General features: G+C 40.7%; 1 protein-coding gene across 5 annotated transcripts in view; it reads left to right on the forward strand.

Annotated features, from left to right (window-relative positions):
* The window catches only part of LOC128448952 (intermembrane lipid transfer protein VPS13B), a 325,941-nt gene that overhangs the window by 73,254 nt on the left and 233,121 nt on the right, over nucleotides 1–19,566 (forward strand). For 4 of the 5 annotated variants that reach the window (XR_008339824.1, XM_053431840.1, XM_053431841.1 and 1 more), the window contains exons 18-19: nucleotides 8,777–8,911; nucleotides 9,344–9,523. Coding sequence is in view for 4 of the 5 variants with exons in the window: in XM_053431840.1 (XP_053287815.1) it covers nucleotides 8,777–8,911; nucleotides 9,344–9,523 (315 nt within the window). In the remaining variant the exon portion in view is untranslated. Of the gene's footprint in view, nucleotides 1–8,776; nucleotides 8,912–9,343; nucleotides 9,524–14,663; nucleotides 14,768–19,566 lie in introns of those variants that run through there. The other variant, XM_053431842.1, reaches the window with a different exon arrangement.

The following is a 19,566-nucleotide window of genomic DNA, read 5'->3' on the forward strand; positions in this document are numbered from 1 at the left end:
CCAGGCATGCTCCAGATGATTGCTGGGTGATATACGAGCTGTGACATTAAACTTTAGCTTGACAGATTTGGAGGGAAAGAACAGTAAGTGGAAGAGAGAGTAAATAATATAATGAGAAGAATGAAAAATGAGAGAGTGAAGGAAAAAAAGGGTGAAGGGAAAAGTTAGAGAGAGAAAGAAATGGAGAAATCTCGCTGCCCCAAAACAGAAATGACTTTAGTTCTCTTTATTAAATCCAGCTTTTGCACCTAATTCAGTGTGAGGTTCTAGACGTGCACGCACGCACGCACGCACACACACACACAAACAAACACTCAGGTGCATTTGCACATAGGCATGCTTAGCTCCCAACTTCGCCAATCCGATATATACTCCTGCACTCACAGCATAGGAACCGATTTAAGGCAAATGACAAAAATAATGTTTTGATACAGAGAGCTTATGCTCCAATTGCATAGCGACTAGAAACATGGTAATAATAATAGTAAGGGACTTATGCTCTCATAACAGTATTGGTATTATAACAAGTCTTTTGATTTAAAAAGTTCCCCCTACACAAACAATAGGGGATAGAATGGTTGGAAAATAGAGAAAAGTGTGGAAAAACAACAGAAGACTCTTCAAGGTTACATCAGGAAGCCTTATTTATCATTTTCTTCACACTGATAGCTCCCATTCCTTGAAAAAAAAAATTCAGTCCCCTAGAAGTTCACGTCAACAACAGTTTTTACGCACTTTTGCACTGCATGAAATAGGCTGCTCCTGTCATGGCCAGCAGTTCACTGCCCTGTGATCTAACTGCTTTCAGGAGCATGGATCTGACGCAAATCCCCCTGTGACGCTGTGGCATAATAAGTGTATGTAATTGCTCTGTGTTATTGGAGGGGAAGAAAGTGTTCATTTTCATATCACTCTGTCACCTCCATAAGCTGATGCCTAGTATGCTGCGCATTTAATGTTGTCTGGTTGCAGAACTTACCCGTCTATTTTCTCCCTCCTTGTTCTCTTTCTCGGTGGGTTTCTCTCTTTCCTGTAATGCAGTTGATTGTAACACTGTCCTGGCTATGGAACTCAGCGGGCAAGGATGCGGTCTGTTCAATTTTCCAGTGTTTTCTTTTGCAGGTTTTGGTTGACACGGTTTTCTTACTCACACCCTGAATTTAGAGGTTTGCCCTGTCATAGAATGGGTTCATACACTTACCCCGGGAACGAAAATGTTGATAGTTCCCTTTCATTGTTCCACAATGAAAGTGAAAGAAGGAAGGACAAGAGCCTTTTTTATAGTCTGTGGTTGTCACAAATGTCAGTAAAGAGATGGGAAGCTTAATGAAAACCCTGAGATGTCTGTTTCAGAGTAGCCTGGCCCCTCACTGAAGTATCCATACTTCTTTGAAGAGGTAAGTTATTGGTTTGAGAGAAATTTCTGCCTGTCTACTTGTCTGCTTCATGGATTGACATCAGAGTAGGAAGAAAGCAGGAGCAAAAGGAAAGAGAGAGGGCTATTTTTTTCCATACACAACCTTATTTCTAACATGAAAAACACGTTGTGTCAGCATTAGAGAGCTGATAAATAAATCTTTGATGGAACTTGAGACGACTCTTGTCAAGGAAAACTTCAATGCAGACGGTCCTCACCCCACTCCTGGCAGATTGTGATGATGTTTTAAGTCAATCCAGACTCAGACCCTTCTCTTTTCCTTTGTCTTTGCTAAGCTCTCTGCTCTTTATCTGTCACTCATTTCATTCCAGAGCAAATGAGAGAAATCAGAAGATTTAAAACGAAAGAAAAGTTTGATGTGTTGTCTCACAATAAGTGGTTGGGTTACATTAATATTTATATGTTTAATGGAATGAGAGAAATGTCAAGTCACTATGGTTTGTTCCAACAAACACTTTGCACAGTGTACTGTGTACACACAAACTCCTCTCATAGTTGGTGATTTCAAAAACTCATCAGGCTTGCAGTTTGACACCCTGATTTTCCATTCATTATTCCCCTTTTCCTCACAGTGTCCACAGGCTTCTGGTGAAAGGTGATATTTGAAGTGGAGTGTGCAACTGAGAGTGTACCAAGGATTTTTTTTCTCCCCTGTAGCCCACCTTTCTGTCATGGGAAATAAGATGTGATTCCAGGCATGTTGGAGAACATGGATGATGCCTATACAGAATCTGGATCCTTGAGGTTCACAACGACTGTTTATGTTCTCCCTGATATGAATCATTAATGGTTTTTAAAATAAATCTTTCCACTTTCCACTAAATCTAATATACCATTGGCACAGTATAGCAAGTAAATGGTAGTTGAGATCATCATATATCATGCTTTTTAGGAACCTGGCTGGTCGTTGGTAGTTGAGTAGGGCAGTTTACTTAGCTGGCCAGCCATGGGCACAGCAAAGTCGAATTAAGCTTTTTGTCATTTAGAACTGGAACATTCTACCCCTCTCCCTTGTGGAGTATAACCTCAAATATGATATGAATTACCCCAGCAGTCATCATGTATGAAACGTGACCACGATAAACAATTCTAGGTGTGTCAACACATGTTAAACAAACCAAGCAAGACAAGCCATGCAATGCAGAGTGCAGTTGTAGTATATATTTTGTGAATTGTCAGCATTTACAGATATATTCGTCATGCTGAGAAACTAATAACTGTCGGGTTACCAGGCATCCTTTTAATAAACAAGTAATTCAATCTTTAATAACTTTAAGATCTCATTTGCACCCAAAGTAATGGACATCACTGAGACATGAAACAAAACACACTATAGCATGGGCTCTACATCACCCATATACTGTTGTGAACGATACAAAACCTTGAATCAATGACAAACCTAAATATATCTTTGTGTTTGTGTTTATGTCATTTGGTGTCTGCACAGCTGGCTACCTACTGTGAGTCAACTGTCCAATTGGAGCATTGTGACTAGTTAGCCATTAGGCCATACATTTTATTTGTAACCCCCAATAAAATGCCTCAGCAGCACCAAATCCAGCCTCTGCATCGTTGACCCATCAATATTGATCTCTTAGAGTATTGACAAACAAGAATGCTGGGCTCGGTTTATTTTTAGTTCTCATCCATAAGGCTAGAGGAGCCTGAGAAAAAGTGCAAGCGTAAGTTAAAGAGATTCAGAGATCTTGAGAGTCAAAGAGAAGAAGCAGTAATCCAGAGTTACATTTCAGTGATGGAGGGGCTGGTTTAGCGTCATTAGTTGTGGTCTGTATGTCTCAGGCGTCTCTCTCATGGTGGAACCACAGTGGCATTCCATCCTGGCTGCGACTTCAAAGTCAGAATGCCCCTGTTTCTTACGCTAAACAGATTTGTCAGGGTAGCATTAGGCTGGGGATATGGGAGATTGAGAGGCAGGCCCTTTTATACAGAACTGTGTTTTAATGGCCTATCTTACCACTGGCTAATTGTCTTCTTACAAGTGGCTCTGTGTCACAGCACATGTTTTGCCATGACTCTTTGCACATCTGTCTCTCCCCTTTTCTCTTACCCTCTCTCATCTTTCTCACTTGTTTTACACATGGTCCATCCCCCAACCCCTCCACTGTCTTCCAAACCCCTTTGCCTAGGCCCATTAGTGTTGGCCAAATTGCTTCCGCATGATGACTCCTTAATTGTGGTAATTCAGTGGCAGAGAGAACCATGGTTTGAAAGTGCAGAGAACATGTGTCACTGCTTTAGTGGGCAGACAGAAAGACGGTTAGCACCTGGAGGGGATGATAATCATGAAAATTAGACCCCCAGCCTCCACCACCAGCAGCTCTTACTCCCCATCACTGTCTTTACACCACAACCTTTATAGGCAGCGTGTACCACTTGCACACTCCACTACACTACAACTTCTGCCCAGCAAGCTGGAAGCAGCTTGGCTGGGCTTCATCATTTGGGGAAGCATTTATCTCTCTCCCCCTCTCTGTCCATTCACTGTGAGGGTTCCTATGTTAAAATGAGAGTCTATGAGAAGCCATTCGTCTGCTGTGTTTGTGGTCATTTAGCAATGAAAGCAATCACTTCTTATGTAAACTGTCCTGTCGCTGTACCATTCATCTAGAAACAGCTGTTGCTGCTACGTGAAATCTGAAATGCATCTCTTCCTGATGGCAATTGGAGTTTCCCTGCAATTACTGTAACCTGGCCCAGCATCAGGATACCACATTAACTATAACTGCTTTTATTTATTGGCTGTTTTGTGTGTTTTCTATGAAAATATTTAAAGTTTTCTTAACCAACAGAATACCTTTTAAGTACTGTTACGTTACCTTTATGTTTGCCTTTTAAGTCTGCTCTCAGAATCAAGTCCTGATCATATAAAATTGGATTTTTTAAAAAGTCTCCCTGCAATCTTGTGTTTGTCTGCTGCCAGAGCTGCTCTGTTCTCAGTTTTAACTGCAGAACAAACCATTCACCTTGTCTGATTTTCCTGTCCCACTCTCTGCATGTGTCTGTATCTTTTCTATGTGTCAGTACTGGGCAAGGTTCCAGCAGACCTCCTGCTCCTACTTACTGTTTCTACTTCAGCCCCTCCTGACTTGGGAGAGACAGTTATTGTTTCTACATCAGCACTAATGGCTCAGCTGGCTGCTTTTGGTTTACCCAACTTGTCAATGTCCACCTATTTTTTAATACGCCCCCTAGCTGCTGTGGGACGACTGCCAGACTTGGAGCTTTTTGCGCTTTATGGTCTTTTTGTTTCTGTCTGTCTACCTGCCCTTTAGGGTTTGGTTATTGTGTACATCCTCTTCTCATCCGCATCACATATACAACTGATACCTAATGTATTAATACATGCCAAGGACCTGTTTTCTAAAGAATATTGGAATGCTTCTCTCCCGTCTGGTGCAGTTTGGGGTGGTAACTTGTATCAAAACACTGATTATGTGTTTTGTTTTAGCAGAAGTCACAAACTTAATTCTTCTTCAGTCTCCAGTCTTGTGCATTAGCTCTTTGTAACAAACTCTTTCCTTTTTTTTATACTACAACATTTCCATGTTCTCACTTGAACACCCTGTCTTATTCATCAAAATGAGGTTCGAGGTTTTTATTATAATGTTTTGTTAATGTAGGCTAACACAAACATTGTAAATGTAGAATTGTCTGCTCCAAAATCAAGACAATTTTCCCATACTATTCTTCAAAGCACTGAAGGCAGGACATGTTGGAATGTGTAAAGCATGGCTTTTAAGTCTGCAGATGTCCTACACACACACACTGAGACATATGCACACCATATATTGAAGTATGCAGGAAGCAAAAAGGCAGCCTCCATATCCCATCAATTTTTTTATATACTTTCTTTCTTTCTTTTTCTTTCGATTCCTCAGCATTTATTGCCTGACTTCACATCCCTTCTTCAATTCATTTTATTTCAACACTCTTCTCAGTGTTCGGGATGGCAAATCCAGCTGCCCATGGCTGCCCTCTCAGTGTTTGATGGAGTGCTGTAGCCTTTGGCCCCTAGCTGTGTGGTTATGTACTCTTTGCACCTGCCCTTGCTTGACAAGTAACAGCACCACTAACATTCACTCACTTACTCATTCACACACAGAAATGCACCAAAACATACATCTGGCTGTAACACACACTCACTACATAATAATACACCCATACTGAATACCCCTCCTCAAGGTTACAAACTACCAACCAATTACTTTTTTTTTCTCCATTGGTGCCCCGCTTGTTTTTATAGTCCAACAGCTGGACAAAACGTTGTCCAGAGTCCTCCCACCCAACAGCCACCACCCCAGCAGGTGTTCTGTGCCCTTTAGGACATCTATGTGGGCAAGAGGGATATGTTATAGTGATACCCCTAGTGCCATTTATCAAAGAGCAACCAGAGTAGAGGGAATGGCCCTTGTCGTGTTCCAGATTGGCTTGCACTTTTAACATCTCCATCCTAACTACAAAGAATAAGGGAACCAGGGAATAGTTGCTCTGTGTGGAACATTCTCATAGCTGTTCATTTGTCTTTGTCGGCACTGTAAAAAAAGGCCAAATCATCACTGGATCTCCTTAGCGTCCATTAAGGTAGATGTGTTTTAAGGTTCGTTGAGGCATAACATCGACAAATATCTGCTGCTGTCCTTGTATTTAAGCTTTATTATATCCATTGGGAGAGGGGAGCTTAGCTTTTATATTACCCATGTCATGTCATCTTCTGGTATTAGATAGCATCCACTGAACCAAATGTCTATCTGTGTATATGTGTGTCTGTACGTGCATTGTCCACGAGCTTGAACATACACACTTCTTATTTTCCTGGTATGAATATGCGATAATTGCTAAACTTGGGTAAAACTTTCAGGAAATCACTAAAAAAGATTTATTGTGGTTTTTGTAGAGTTCTCTTATAAAACATTGAAGGTTTATTTCTGAGTTGAGTGAGGACATTAAGAGGAACATTTATTTCTCAATACAAGAAGTGCAAAGGAGAGTCAAAGTCATTCTTGTGGTGTTAAATCTAATGACAATCGATGGAGACACCTCATGCTTTTTTACATTAGTGTCATTTGTTTACAGTAATTATACAAAGGTTTGTATAAGCATGGACAGTTAATTAGAAAAATTCAATACTATTAATGCCTGCAATATACACTGTATAGAACTGTCAATCTGGTTTCAAGTTCCAGTTACTTAATTTAGTTCTGGGAGGAAGTAATTCCCAAGGAAGGGTTAGTCAGGTAACCAAAGCCTCAGAGAGACATGCAGCACTTCTCTGTTTGACCTGCAGATATATTAAGTGGTAGGCAGGGATTCAGAATGAGGGTTATTAACATTCCCATCTTACATCTGGGTTGATAGATGACCTCTCAGACAGCCGGAGAAGAAGTTGCTTGGTAATTTGTCTGCGAGAGGGAGCGGAGGGAAGTCAGTGGTTAGGGATTTTAGCAATTGCCAGTAATTCCCCTGGTTAAATGTGCTTCGTGTATGTGTCTAGTTGAATCTCCACCTTTCCCACATCAGCTGGTGTTTAACATTAAAACATGCATTTAAACAATTTAGTTGATTTGGGATTAACAACTGCAAAGTGTGGTATCGAGCAAACACAGAAGTTATCTTTATTTATGCAACATTTAATACAAATCTTAACAGTAATGATTTGTCTGAACAGGCAGAGAAAAGGAGGATAAGATATGGGCTAGGATGAAAGAAGAGTTTGGAATACAATACAGGTAGAGGAGTACTAAGAATTGTAAGAGAGCAGAGAGTGGTTAGTGAAAAAAGTCTTACGATGTCCAGACTATAGTTTCAGGGACTGTTGCCAAATAATGACCTGTTGTGCTTTCATAGCCTCTCTTGTGGTAGCACTCATCTGTGCCTTATTAATGCAATACCTTCTCACTCACCGGTAAGCAATAAATCCATTGTAGCCAATAAATCTGTTCCATTTCTTCTCTATCCATTTTTATGCATGTATGTTTTTATTTAACTTTTTGAGCTTCTCTCTGCTGTTTGTTCTGCCACCATGTCTTATTGATCTTAGTGTCACTGGGCCAGTTTACATCTGCTACAGTCTTTATTTTTTCAGTCTTGAGCATCAGCTGACTGGCAGAAATCATTAGTTCCTTTTACACTGAGAGGTGTCCTTCATTTCCATTCTTCATCTGATAACATTTCCATGTTCTCATGTGAATGCGCAGATTAAGCCCCACTCAGCTGTGAACTCAGTCAGAAAGTACTGTGGACACTTTTAGGAAATGAAGTGCTCACTATACGAGTGGATTATTCTGAGAAGTAATGCCTTATTGGAACAGGTGATGTAAGAATTTAATGTGATTCTCTCGGACAGTTCCAGCTCACTGGAAGAATGTAACTTGATGGATGGATCCTCTCTCTCTCAACAGGCTGTTTGGCACAGAACTCCCTTTACTCCACAGTATCTTTCCGCCATCCAGTTATTTCTCCTTCTTTGTCCTGTTATGTGTTTGAAATAGCCTCTCACCATAGAAATAACATTGACATATTATAATGGCAAGTATGTAATCCCCCACTACTCCTTACCACAGTGCAAACTGTTTCATTTTGGAAAGATGGCAGACGAAAGGTTCCTCCAAACCAGACTGTCATTAAGAGAAATAATCATAGAGTGAAGTGCAGTTGAGGCTCCTGTGATGTAATGCTGGTGTTAGGTGAGTTGTAGTTGACACAGATGGATAGAGACAAAACTGTATTGGATATTCTTTTGGAAATATATATCCTCTAAAATGGCCTGTTACTCAAACACCCAATAGTCCCTGTAATTGAACCTAAAATGTTCAGGTAATTCTACTCAGTAGATTTACTGGGAGCCTATAAAACATTTGGATTTGGATTTGAGATTTTAAGGGTTTTTACCTCTTTTAATATCCTTCCTGTGCATGTTTTAAAATGAACATGGATGTGATGTTGAGACTTTACTGTAGTAAATCAAAATTCCATCATTGTACTGTAAATCCTTTCACAGGAAGCTATATCGAGAGGAATTATTTTTTATTTTTGTTTGACAAATTTTTTCCTGCTAAGACTGAGATTGGAAACCTTAAGACACCACAGTTGTCCTGCCAGAGCAGATACACACAACACCCTTCATGTCATGTTGGTCATATCTGCTTTGAAGAGCACCTGGTTTTTCCACAACGTTGGGAGAGAAAGAAATGGAAAGAAAGGGGTCAAGAATAATTAAAGGCCAATCAAGTGTTGGACTAAGCCACAAGCAGCAGTGTTTACACCTGCCGGACTGCACTTAATTTTCAACCCCCCCCCCCCCCCCCCCCCTTTTATTAGGTGTGAAATCTCTGGGCCCGTCACCGACTCTCGAGGGCTCGGTCCAAAACCTGGAACTGAAGTTCTGCAGCCGTGCCACGGTGAAATTCGCCTCAGGAACCCTGGGAGCTGTAAAAGTCTGCGCCAGGACTCCAGGTGTGTGCAGCTGTGCCCTGTTAAAACTTTACTGCCTGTGTAGGAGGGATAGAGTGAGACCGGCTAGACTCTTCTTTTACTTTCTTTAACTTTTATGTTTACACATTCAGTCCTTATGCCTTTTTTTCGTCTCTTCCATCTTAATGTTAATTTCTGTCTGGCAGTGTGATTCAGTCGTTTGTTTTCTCCTAGGTTACCGTCACTGGCCAGGGATGTTGTTGGAGCTAGTGTCATCACAGAGTTTACTGGGTCAAACTTGACACATGATGTCAGGCAGATGATAAGATGTATTGCAGCTCTCAAAAAATAAATACAAATACTCTTTTTTTAGCTGTTTTAGAAAATGATTTACAAAAAAATTATTTACAAATAAGGAGTTTAATTTTAATGCTTATGGCCACAATTTTAAATTGATTTTGTTTTGTTTTTCAGGTTCAGGAGATGGCATGAAGGACAAGCTGGTTCCTCTCTTTCAGGGGCCATCTGACACCAAAGAACTCCATATGAGTCGCTGGCTTAATGAGATCCGCAAACCTGAATCTTTGCTTGCTCCTGACCTGCTCGCCTTTTCTGTTCTGGTCCCTCAGCAAGGAGACAGTTGCAGGAACTCAGGTAGAAGACATTTAAATCTCCTGTCCTGTCCTGTCTTCACCTCTCCTGTCCTATCCTCTACTTTTTTAAGCTAATTTTTGCATTGTGGTTTTGTTGTACTAGTGCTCCATATTCCAGCTTAGTTGTTGGTGATCTAATGCCAAAGTATTGGTTTGTTTAGATCACCATATTTTCATATAATGTCACACACTCTTTACTTTCAGTTATCTGTTTAGTAAAGCCAATGAGTGTGTTTCCTATCGAGTTTCCTTGAAGCCAGGTTAGCAACTCAGTGTCACTTCACAAGCAGCACGAGTTCTCTAAACAGCAGTTACTCTTTGTTGGCACTGGGCTGAGCTGGCTGACAACAGCTAACCACTCAAGCATACCTGTTGAAGGGTGCAGCATGTGATTGTGTCTCTAGACCAGTGGTTCCCAAATGCTGTGCCGTGGGATTTTGAGAGATGTGTCGAAATTATTATTGCAATACTATCATGCTACTACAGGGCTTCAGAATGTGACCATTTAAATCTGTGAAGTGCTACTAAAAAGTGTCCTTGGTCACACTCGTACAGCGAATCATATAGCTGGTGTTTCTCTGTATTTGATCAGAGTCATGTCGCTTTGTCATCCCATCTTCTCTGCCGTCTTTACACACACACACACACACACACACACACACACACACACACACACACACACACACACACACACACACACACACACACACACACACACACACTCGAACAGGCGCACACTCACCCACTGCTTGACAGCAGGGACATGGGACATGTGAACTTACAAAAGGCTTTGATGTAAGTCTCACCACAATAAAAAACACAGACCAAGAAGTAGACACCAACAATGCCTGTGTGCAGACACACTAAGGCTTTCCATCAGCAGTTTTTGGTGTGCGCACAGTGGTTAAAGCTCCACTAATATTTTAAAGAATGCACCAAGTTAAAGGCTTCCTTGTTCAGTTTACAGCCTTCCTTCTTTGAGATATCTTTCATATCCAGGCAAATTATTGTACAGTGAAACTTACTTGACAGGGCAGGAAAAGTTTAAAAACCACTGCTCTCGACCACAAATTATTATTCTGGTGTCGGAGTGTAGTGGTGTCAGTAGCACTTCTAAAAGACAAAAAATACTTTTCAGATTTCGAAGCTCAAAGTTTTAATGTACTTTATGTAGTAAGTTTTAATTGAATGATGGCAAATCAGTGCACATCTGTATCTACAGCAATAGCCTAGTTTGTCCTCACCTATTCAGGACAGTGTCCAACATTTTTAGGCTAACATTGCTCCAGATGTGTTCTCTTCTGTGAATTAGGCCATGAATATCATAAGGTCATCACCAATTCTCCTCCCCAACTGCAAAGAGTTATTTGATATTACAGTCCTAGATAAGACCAATAGCTTTGGATGTAGTAATGGACTCTCTCCCACTGTCAAAAAATAGATGGTCAAAATGGTCCCAATTGTATTGTAGTATCTAAACAATGAAGAAAAAAAAAAAAAGATTTGCAAATGTGTATTACTATTTGTGTGTAATTTTAGGTTCAAATACCAAGCTTGAATGCATGTAAAACAGTTTCACAAATGCACACATCAAAAGCTGAATAACTAATATTTACTTACTTATTTCCAACTTCAACGGAACAGGTCTGAACTTTTTTACTTTTGAAACACAAAGTGTGCACGGATCACCTGACATGCACTGATCAGATTACATTTGTTTGATGAGTCTCCAGCTCCACTCAGATGAAATGTGCATGCTGTGTTCACTTGCTAATGGAAAACCGAGAAATCTTTGCTTTCGCCTAATTTACTTGTTCTTTCAAAGTGAGAAATTAGTTTATCTAAATACTACTAGTTGCTTGTCACCCCACTACAGACTCTATAACTATGCAGCTGTCTTTAAATTCATTTATGTATATGGTTTATATAAGCCACTGCTAGGTGGGGGACAAATAACATACAAATAATGCACAAATCATATTACACAATTGTATATCTTTTTATTTTGTATTTGTAAACACATAAGTCTAATGTCTCTGTACTAAAGTCAACAAAGGGCGAGTGTCTCTAAGTTTGCTGCAGCTCCACAACCCTTTCCTGCCCAACAGCAGATACAGAAGAAGCTTGGGATGAGTGTAAAACAATACACCTCCAGTACTTCCACCACTTGTTTTTAAAGTCGTCTTCAGAGTCACAACTGTACATCACTTTTAATACAGGGATGGGGAGATTCATTGTATGGCCTTGACTCACGTAAACCCCCGAACCGGGTGCTGAATCATATCAGGCCCCTGCACTTTAAACATGTCAGTGCTGAGATGGTGATAAGGCTAGCCTCAGCTGGTTTCAGACTGTGAGGAGAAGACACAGCTGTAGTTCAGGGTGTTGTGAAGTAAAAAGATAAGTACAGTTTAGAGACAGTAGATCTGGGAGGTCATCCCTAACCAGGAATTCCATTGCTGTTTGAATATCACCCAGTCAATCATTGTCCCATTGCTAGACAGTGCTATAAATTGAAAATGTAAGGCAGGGGAAAGCTTACATTTCATAGGCAACTCATAGTTTGACGAATGTGAGCACTCACAGAATGTACTTTTCAGGAAGTTACAATGACATGGGAGATGATTTTCGAAAGTAAAGCTGGTAGTCTGATGAGGGTTGTTCCACCCTACACAGCCTCACAAACAGATATTTTTAGGAACACCGCACAGCCTCTTACTTTGATTTAGAGAGCGTATTATTTCTGTTAAACAATGGCTCATAAAGACAGTACATACAGTACATTTTAAACCTGATATGAACACAAACCAGAAGACCAATGAGAAGCCATAAAAGGGTGAGAGCGAATGAAGGTGGGGGCTGAGTCCCAGAAGCACTGCGTATATCTCCAGCAGATGTGGAGCAGTGGAGGCCTGTACTCACTGCCTCAGTACTCCCTTTTTTTCCATCATCAGCATTTAGCGTCCTTCTTTTCTTGCTGGTTTTAGTTTTGATTTAATTTGATTTAATCACAAATCAATAATGTTCTCACATTATCTGTTTATATGTCTCTGTTTTTTTGTATTTAGTAGTTTGATGAGAGATAGATTCATCATTTGGTGGCTTAATCATTGCATTTATACATAGAAAAGAGACTAAATGAGTGCAAGCATTAACATTTTATTGTATAGCTGTTATATTTTTAACAAAAAGCACTTCAGTATAGCTGACACAGACACACACACTCTGCCAGAAATCTTTCTTTTATCTACAACATACCTGTCAATGCAGTCAAAGCTGGAAACAGCAGTGTGGCTTGACAATAACAGTTTCACCAGACTCTCTCTCTCTCGCTCTGTGTGTGTGTGTGTGTGTGTGTGTGTGTGTGTGTGTGTGTGTGTGTGTGTGTGTGTGTGTGTGTGTGTGTGTGTGTGTGTGTGTGTGTGTGTGTGTGTGTGTGTGTGTGTGTGTGTGTGTGTGTGTGTGTGTGTGTGCCCGCGTCATGTGTGCTGCTGATGGAAAGCCTTAGTGTGTCTGCACACAGGCATTGTTGGTGTCTACTTCTTGGTCTGTGTTTTTTATGGTGGTGAGACTTACATCAAAGCCTTTGGTAAGTCCACATGTCCCATGTCCCTGCTGTCAAGCAGTGGGTGAGTGGGAGCCTGTTAGAGCAGTGTTAATGGAATGATGGATGCACCGCCTCATTTAGCCAGAGATGAAAAGTGGAAATGCACCATTCTAAATGGGCTGAACCCTTTTTTCCCATAGGACTGTCTCAGAGGTTCAGCATTTTGTGCTCATGACATTTCTGAATTGTTAGGGCTTTTTGCCTTGACATAAAGCACATTTTGTTCGTCCCATGTGGCTCTATGGATTCCATTGAGCAAAATTGTAATCATTGATTTAATCCTTATACAACTTTTATATTCTATTTTACATTTGATTAGTCGCTTCTGGTTTTTGTAGGAGACCAACGTAAAGCGCAGTGCTGTGGTATACGTCAACCCAATTCTCAAAGTTAAATGTTTACTGAAAGAATGGCAAGCTACCAGTCAGTGAATTGAGAGTTGTGTTTGACTATTTATGTGTATATATATTATATATGATATAATGACTTGGGGCTTTCACACATGGGTTCCTGCCATTTCTTATTTTCCCCACTGGTTGTGTATTTTTGATTTCTGTATTGTCTCATGTCTTAGGATGTGAATGGTCCTTGAATCACCAGGACCTCCCTTGTGGATCTTCTAAGCCAGCACAGAAGATGTTCTCCATGGCTTTTTTTTTCAGTTTTTACAGATCAGAAGTCACTATCTCTGAGGTCATTTTTAATACAATATGTTTGGTGAAATAGCCTTTTATACGAACAGCCAATCCCCATTTAGGTCTTGAGCACTTAGTCTGGGCCGCTTTCTATGACGCAGTTGCCTGTTGAAATATTTATAGAACAAACTTAAAGCAAATTGAGGAATATTATTTTGCTCAGTGCTGAAACAGTTTTTAAATCATTTAATGCATCGTCCAGCATTTTAATGCAACATTGAAACATTCAAATTTTCTCTCTCTTTTACTCTCCTTCTGGCTTTCATTCTTTCTAACTCTCACATGCAAAGTTCATTCACTAACGGGGTGAGCTGCTTTAAAATATGGCCAGTGACATCTGTTTTCTGTCTAATTGTTTACCAGTGAATTAAAACGAAATTCCAATTTACTTTAAGAGAGTGGCTAGGGGAGGAGGTTGGATGTTGGAGTCCATACACACTTCTAGAGCTCCTGCAGATCCAGACTCATGTGTTTTCGTTTAACAGAGTTGAGGTTGTAACATTCTAATAAATTAAACACTATTAAAGGCGTGGGTTTAACGCAGAAGAACTGAGCAGCTCTGCTTTGAAAAAAACTATTTTATAGATCCAAAGGCCTAAAGTAATTTCAGATCTTGCTGTTAACCCTTTGCCTTGCAATGCTAAATTCCCTCATGATTTCTCCTAATTTAGCAGTTATTGCAGATTGACCCAACAATGATTACATGTTTTGGCAGTTGTGGATTCCCACCCCATTTTCATTCCCATATTCTCCCATTGTATATGATGAAACATACTTCATGCCTTTGCTTTGTTATGACACATTAAATAATGAGAAATCTGTGCCATTATTAAATTTAGATGATAAAACAGGATGGAGCAAAACATAGAGGAAAGCGAGCCAGCTGTTGGAGGAGTCACACTTTGGTGCTCAGGAGGTGAAGCAGTTGCTGCAATACGACTGGTAAGCTTGATCAGAAGAGCACGGGTTATTCATCCACATGGACTATGTTATACTCTGACTGGTATTAGGTCTATAAATTATTTGTGAATTTAATCATAGTAGAGCTGTGCCTTAAGGATCAGTATGGCTTGAAATCCTTGGCCGTATCACTCATGCTCCACTGCATGTAAATTATCAGTGTTACTCAAGAGACAGCTTGATCATTTTGATCCCTGGACAGTGGCTGGCTGGCTAGCTGACGATCCTCCTTGGCTTTGTCTTGGGCCTGTCACTGCTGATGGATGGGAAAGACTAAGGGGGCCTTGGACGGGGCCACTGTGAGGGAGCAGAGGGCTAGAGGGTGTGTGAGGAGCTGGGGTGTACGCTGAACTTCAGTGCAAGCGGCAGGCTGCAGGTGTTCCACTCACCCTCCACCACCATAACTTGCACTAAAGAAGGGGGGACCAATGGGTTGGGTGGGCTTTATGATCATAGAGAAGACGAAAAGAGAGGGAGAATAAGGGATAGCATGTGTTTTCCCCAGGCACGGCAGCAGCTGTGAGACAATGATTTATGCTTTTCTCAGAGCTCTGGGATCTAAAAATGTTACATTTAATCAAGCACACTGAGAGCAGAGCAAATGTTAAAGATGTTCCCTATAAAACCCTCCAGTTTTGATCTCTTTACCATACCATGGGAGCTGTGGGAATAGGGGAACAAAGTGATCTTTAATCGTAATTTAAACATATTGGAGGGAATTATGAAAGCTACATGAAATTAATCCTCTGAGAATTTCCCGGGCATTGTAATACTGAACATATTTAGTTATCTAATACATATTAAAGCTGTTTTCTCCTCAATTACTGTTTGTAAAGTAGACAGATGGATGGAAGAAAATATGTTTTAAGTGTGCAGAATTAAATCCAACCTTCAACAGGTCGGTCTTCAACACTGACGTGAACATAATTTCCAGTATTTATCTATCAGATTTTAAAATTCCATGTAGGTGTTTATCATTTTCAATCCAGTTTAAGTTTTTAATCAAGGTTGTTTCGTAAAATTTAGCCATCAACCCAAAAACAACAGAAAATGCCTCTTGTTTAAGCGCAGCATTGCAACACAGATTTTTAAAACTTATCTTTCCTTTGGTTCAGTTTTATAAACCTCTAAGTAATTGGTTTTCACAGGTGTAAAAGGCTCGCAACATTCTTTTGCAACAAAATGCCATCACTTTGATGTTTCACAGTAGACAAGTACAGTAGCATCTTATTTAATGTTGACTTTAATGTAACCTTTGAATGGGATGCACTGACACCGCAGATGGGTGTGAATTTTGGAATCTCCCTTGGTAGACGCCTCCATTACAATCTTTCAAAGGCCTGCCGTACTTTCATACATCCATCTATCATGCTCTTTTTTCCCTCCTTTGCATGTGTTCACTCACTCCATTAAGTGTTAAATCAACAGTCTGGCTTTGTCACAGGCAGCAGCTTGATGTCTTTAAGCTGCTGGCCTGAACTTTTTTGGCTGTTAGATCTACAGTAGACAAAAAGGTACTAAAAATACATTTATTGTACATGCTTGTGAGAAAGTGTAAGTATGTCATGCAAATGTGCTGCTGTTTAAAACTCCAAACATATTGAAATGGTTCCACACAATTTAGATACAGTAGTTCAGGTACATAAAACTATACCAATCGACTTTGTTTATTTATCTTTGTGCACTGTATCTTCCTCAATAATCAGTTAAATCTCAACAGCAGCCACTCTCACCATGCCCCTTCTGTCAGTGTGTGTGAAGCAGAGCAAGTAATGTGGAGATTAGACCCGAGGGAACCCACTCAGGATTGGCTATTGGGGTCAATCATGGCCCATTACTGGAGCTGTTCATCTGGGAAGTATTGAGCTACTTAGGCCACTCTCACAGTGCTTAAAGCCTGACCGGAGTGTGAGGCTGAGGGGCAGGGGGCAGATATTCGGTACAAGGGGATGACAGCTAAGGCTAGAGATAGGGTCGGGGTGGAGCGTGACTGGGGCTAAAGCTGCTGCTCAAGCTAGCCTCCACTCTTACATGATATCACAGCTTCCATTTGGCCTTTTGGCACTTTTAATTATAAATCCTTCCTGAGAATCATTCAGTTTATTGCAGTCAGAGATTCAAATTGAACAGAGTTCCTGGATCGGAAAAGAGATGAAAGCAAATGCCACTTTAACTGTGTCTGTGGGGAAGTTGTTCATGGCAACAGTAAAGCAACAGAATACACCGGTAATGAACGGATAATGAAACTGAGATAATGGACAAAAAACTGCCAACTGAGGAACTTTCCATGCCAATATTGAACAAACACCAGAAGAAATAATGTTTCCCATCACACAACTGAAGCTGCAAAGACACATGCCTAAGGTGCATTTAAAGAGAACACATTGGTCAAAGCCTGAGAAGCCTGATGTTCTCTTGAGTTAGCTGTCAATAGCCGGTCTAAGATAGCCTGATGTTGTCATACTCACGATTCTAGTCAGAATTTGAGTCTGATACCGCTCCATTGGGCTGTGGTTATGGGGCGTGTTTCAACCAAACCAGGAAAAAAAAGTGCCTCCTCGCTCAATTGGATAGACCTACATCCAATCAGAGCAACGTAGTATGTGATGTACAGTGCCTTGCATAAGTATTCACCCCCCTTGGACTTTTTCCCATTATGTACTGTTACTAACTGGAATTCAAATAGACTTAAATAAACTTTTTCCCGTTTGATCAACAAAACATGCATAGTACTTTGGAGGTGCAAAATAAATTTGATTGTGACACAAACAATAATGAGAACAAAAAAGTTGACATCTGTTGGGTGCATAAGTATTCACCCCCCTGTGTCAATACTTGGTAGAACCCCCTTTCGCTGCAATTACAGCTGCAAGTCTTTTGGGGTATGTCTCTACCAGCTTTGCACATCTAGAGATGGAAAGGTTTGTCCATTCTTCTTGGCAAAAAAAGATGAAGCTCAGTCAGATTGGATGGAGACCGTCTGTGAACCGCAATCTTCAAGTCTTGCCATAGATTCTCTATTGGATTGAGGTCTGGGCTTTGACTGGGCCATTTTAAGACATTAACATTCTTTAATCCAAACCATTCCTTTGTAGCTCTGGCTGTATGTTTAGGGTCATTGTCCTGCTGGAAGATGAACCTCCGCCCCAGTCTCAAGTCTTTTGCAGACTGCATCAGATTTTCTTCAAGGATTTCCCTGTATTTGGCTCCATCCATCTTTCCCTCTATTCTGACCAGTTTCCCTGTACCTGCTGAAGAGAAGCATCCCCACAGCATGATGCTACCACCACCATGTTTCACTGTTGGGATGGTGTGCTCAGGGTGATGGGCAGTGTTGGGTTTTCGCCACACATAGCGTTTTGCATTGAGGCCAAAAAGTTCAATTTTGGTCTCATCTGACCAGAGCACCTTCTTCCACATGTTTGCTGTGTCTCCCACATGGCTTCTGGCAAACTCCAAACGGGATTTTTTATGGATCCCTTTCAACAATGGCTTTCTTCTTGCCACTCTTCCATAAAGGCCAGATTTGTGGAGTAGACGACTAATAGTTGTCCTGTGGACAGATTCTCCCACCTCAGCTGTGGATCTCTGCAACTCCTCGAGAGTAACCATGGGCCTCCTGGTTGCTTCTCTGATTAATTTTCTCCTTGTCCGACTCTTCAGTTTGGGTGGACGGCCTCCTCTTGGTAGGTTTGCGGTTTTGCCATATTCTTTCCATTTTCTCATGATGGATTTTATGGTGCTCAGAGAGATGTTCAAAGCTCTGGATATTTTTTTATAACCTAACCCTGCTTCATATTTCTCCACAACTTTATCCCTGACCTGTTTGGTGAGCTCCTTGGTCTTCATGATGCTATTTGTTCAGTAATGATCTCCAACAAACTCTGAGTCCGTCACAGAACAGGTGTATTTATACTGAGATTAAATTGCAGACAGGTGGACCCTATTTACTAATTATGTGACTTGCAAATGTGACTTGTGAATGCAATTGGTCGCACCAGATCTTTGTTAGGGGTTTCACAGTAAAGGGGGTGAATACATATGCACTCAACACTTCTCAGATTTTTATTTGTAAATAATTGTGAAATCCATGTAATATTTCCCCCCACTTCCAAATGATGCATGATGTTGTGTTGGTCCATTACATAAACTCACGATGAAATAAATTTTAATCTGTGGTTATACCATGACAAAATGTAGAAAAGTCCAAAGGGGGTGAATACTTATGCAAGGCACTGTATGTTAAGCGACGCATAGTTTTGTCAACAGAACTCAACTGCAGGCACACTGGAAGAAGTAGAAGAAGAAGATCAGTAAAAACTATTTTTGCCGGTGTTGTGAAAATAATTTAAGGATACACGGAGAACTTACCAACACGATCAGCATTTTTGAGAGAAATAGTAACGCTGGGTTCACACCGGACTTGGAGGCGACGCCAAAGCGCCGCGCTAATCCCTAGCTCGCCGGCGCTTGGCTGTTCACACCGGACGCTGAAGCTCCGGGCAGCGCTAATAATATCACCCGTTGATCCAGTGGAATAAAAGCATATACTTACTTGTTGCTCCAACATTAAGCAACAGCGTCCCAACATTTGTCTTTTTTGGTGTTGTCTTTATACAACATGTTCCGAGGATCATACAACTCACTGTACTTCTCAACTTCAATTATTAATTTGAAGTTTTATCTTTATGACTGCTTGTGTGGCTGTAGTGGATGGGCAGAGGGGAACATTTAATAATGTCATTGGCAAAATTGGTAAAATTAAAACTCCAGGACAACAGA

The sequence above is a fragment of the Pleuronectes platessa genome, chromosome 10 (assembly GCF_947347685.1).
Source record: "Pleuronectes platessa chromosome 10, fPlePla1.1, whole genome shotgun sequence".
Lineage (NCBI taxonomy): Eukaryota > Metazoa > Chordata > Actinopteri > Pleuronectiformes > Pleuronectidae > Pleuronectes > Pleuronectes platessa.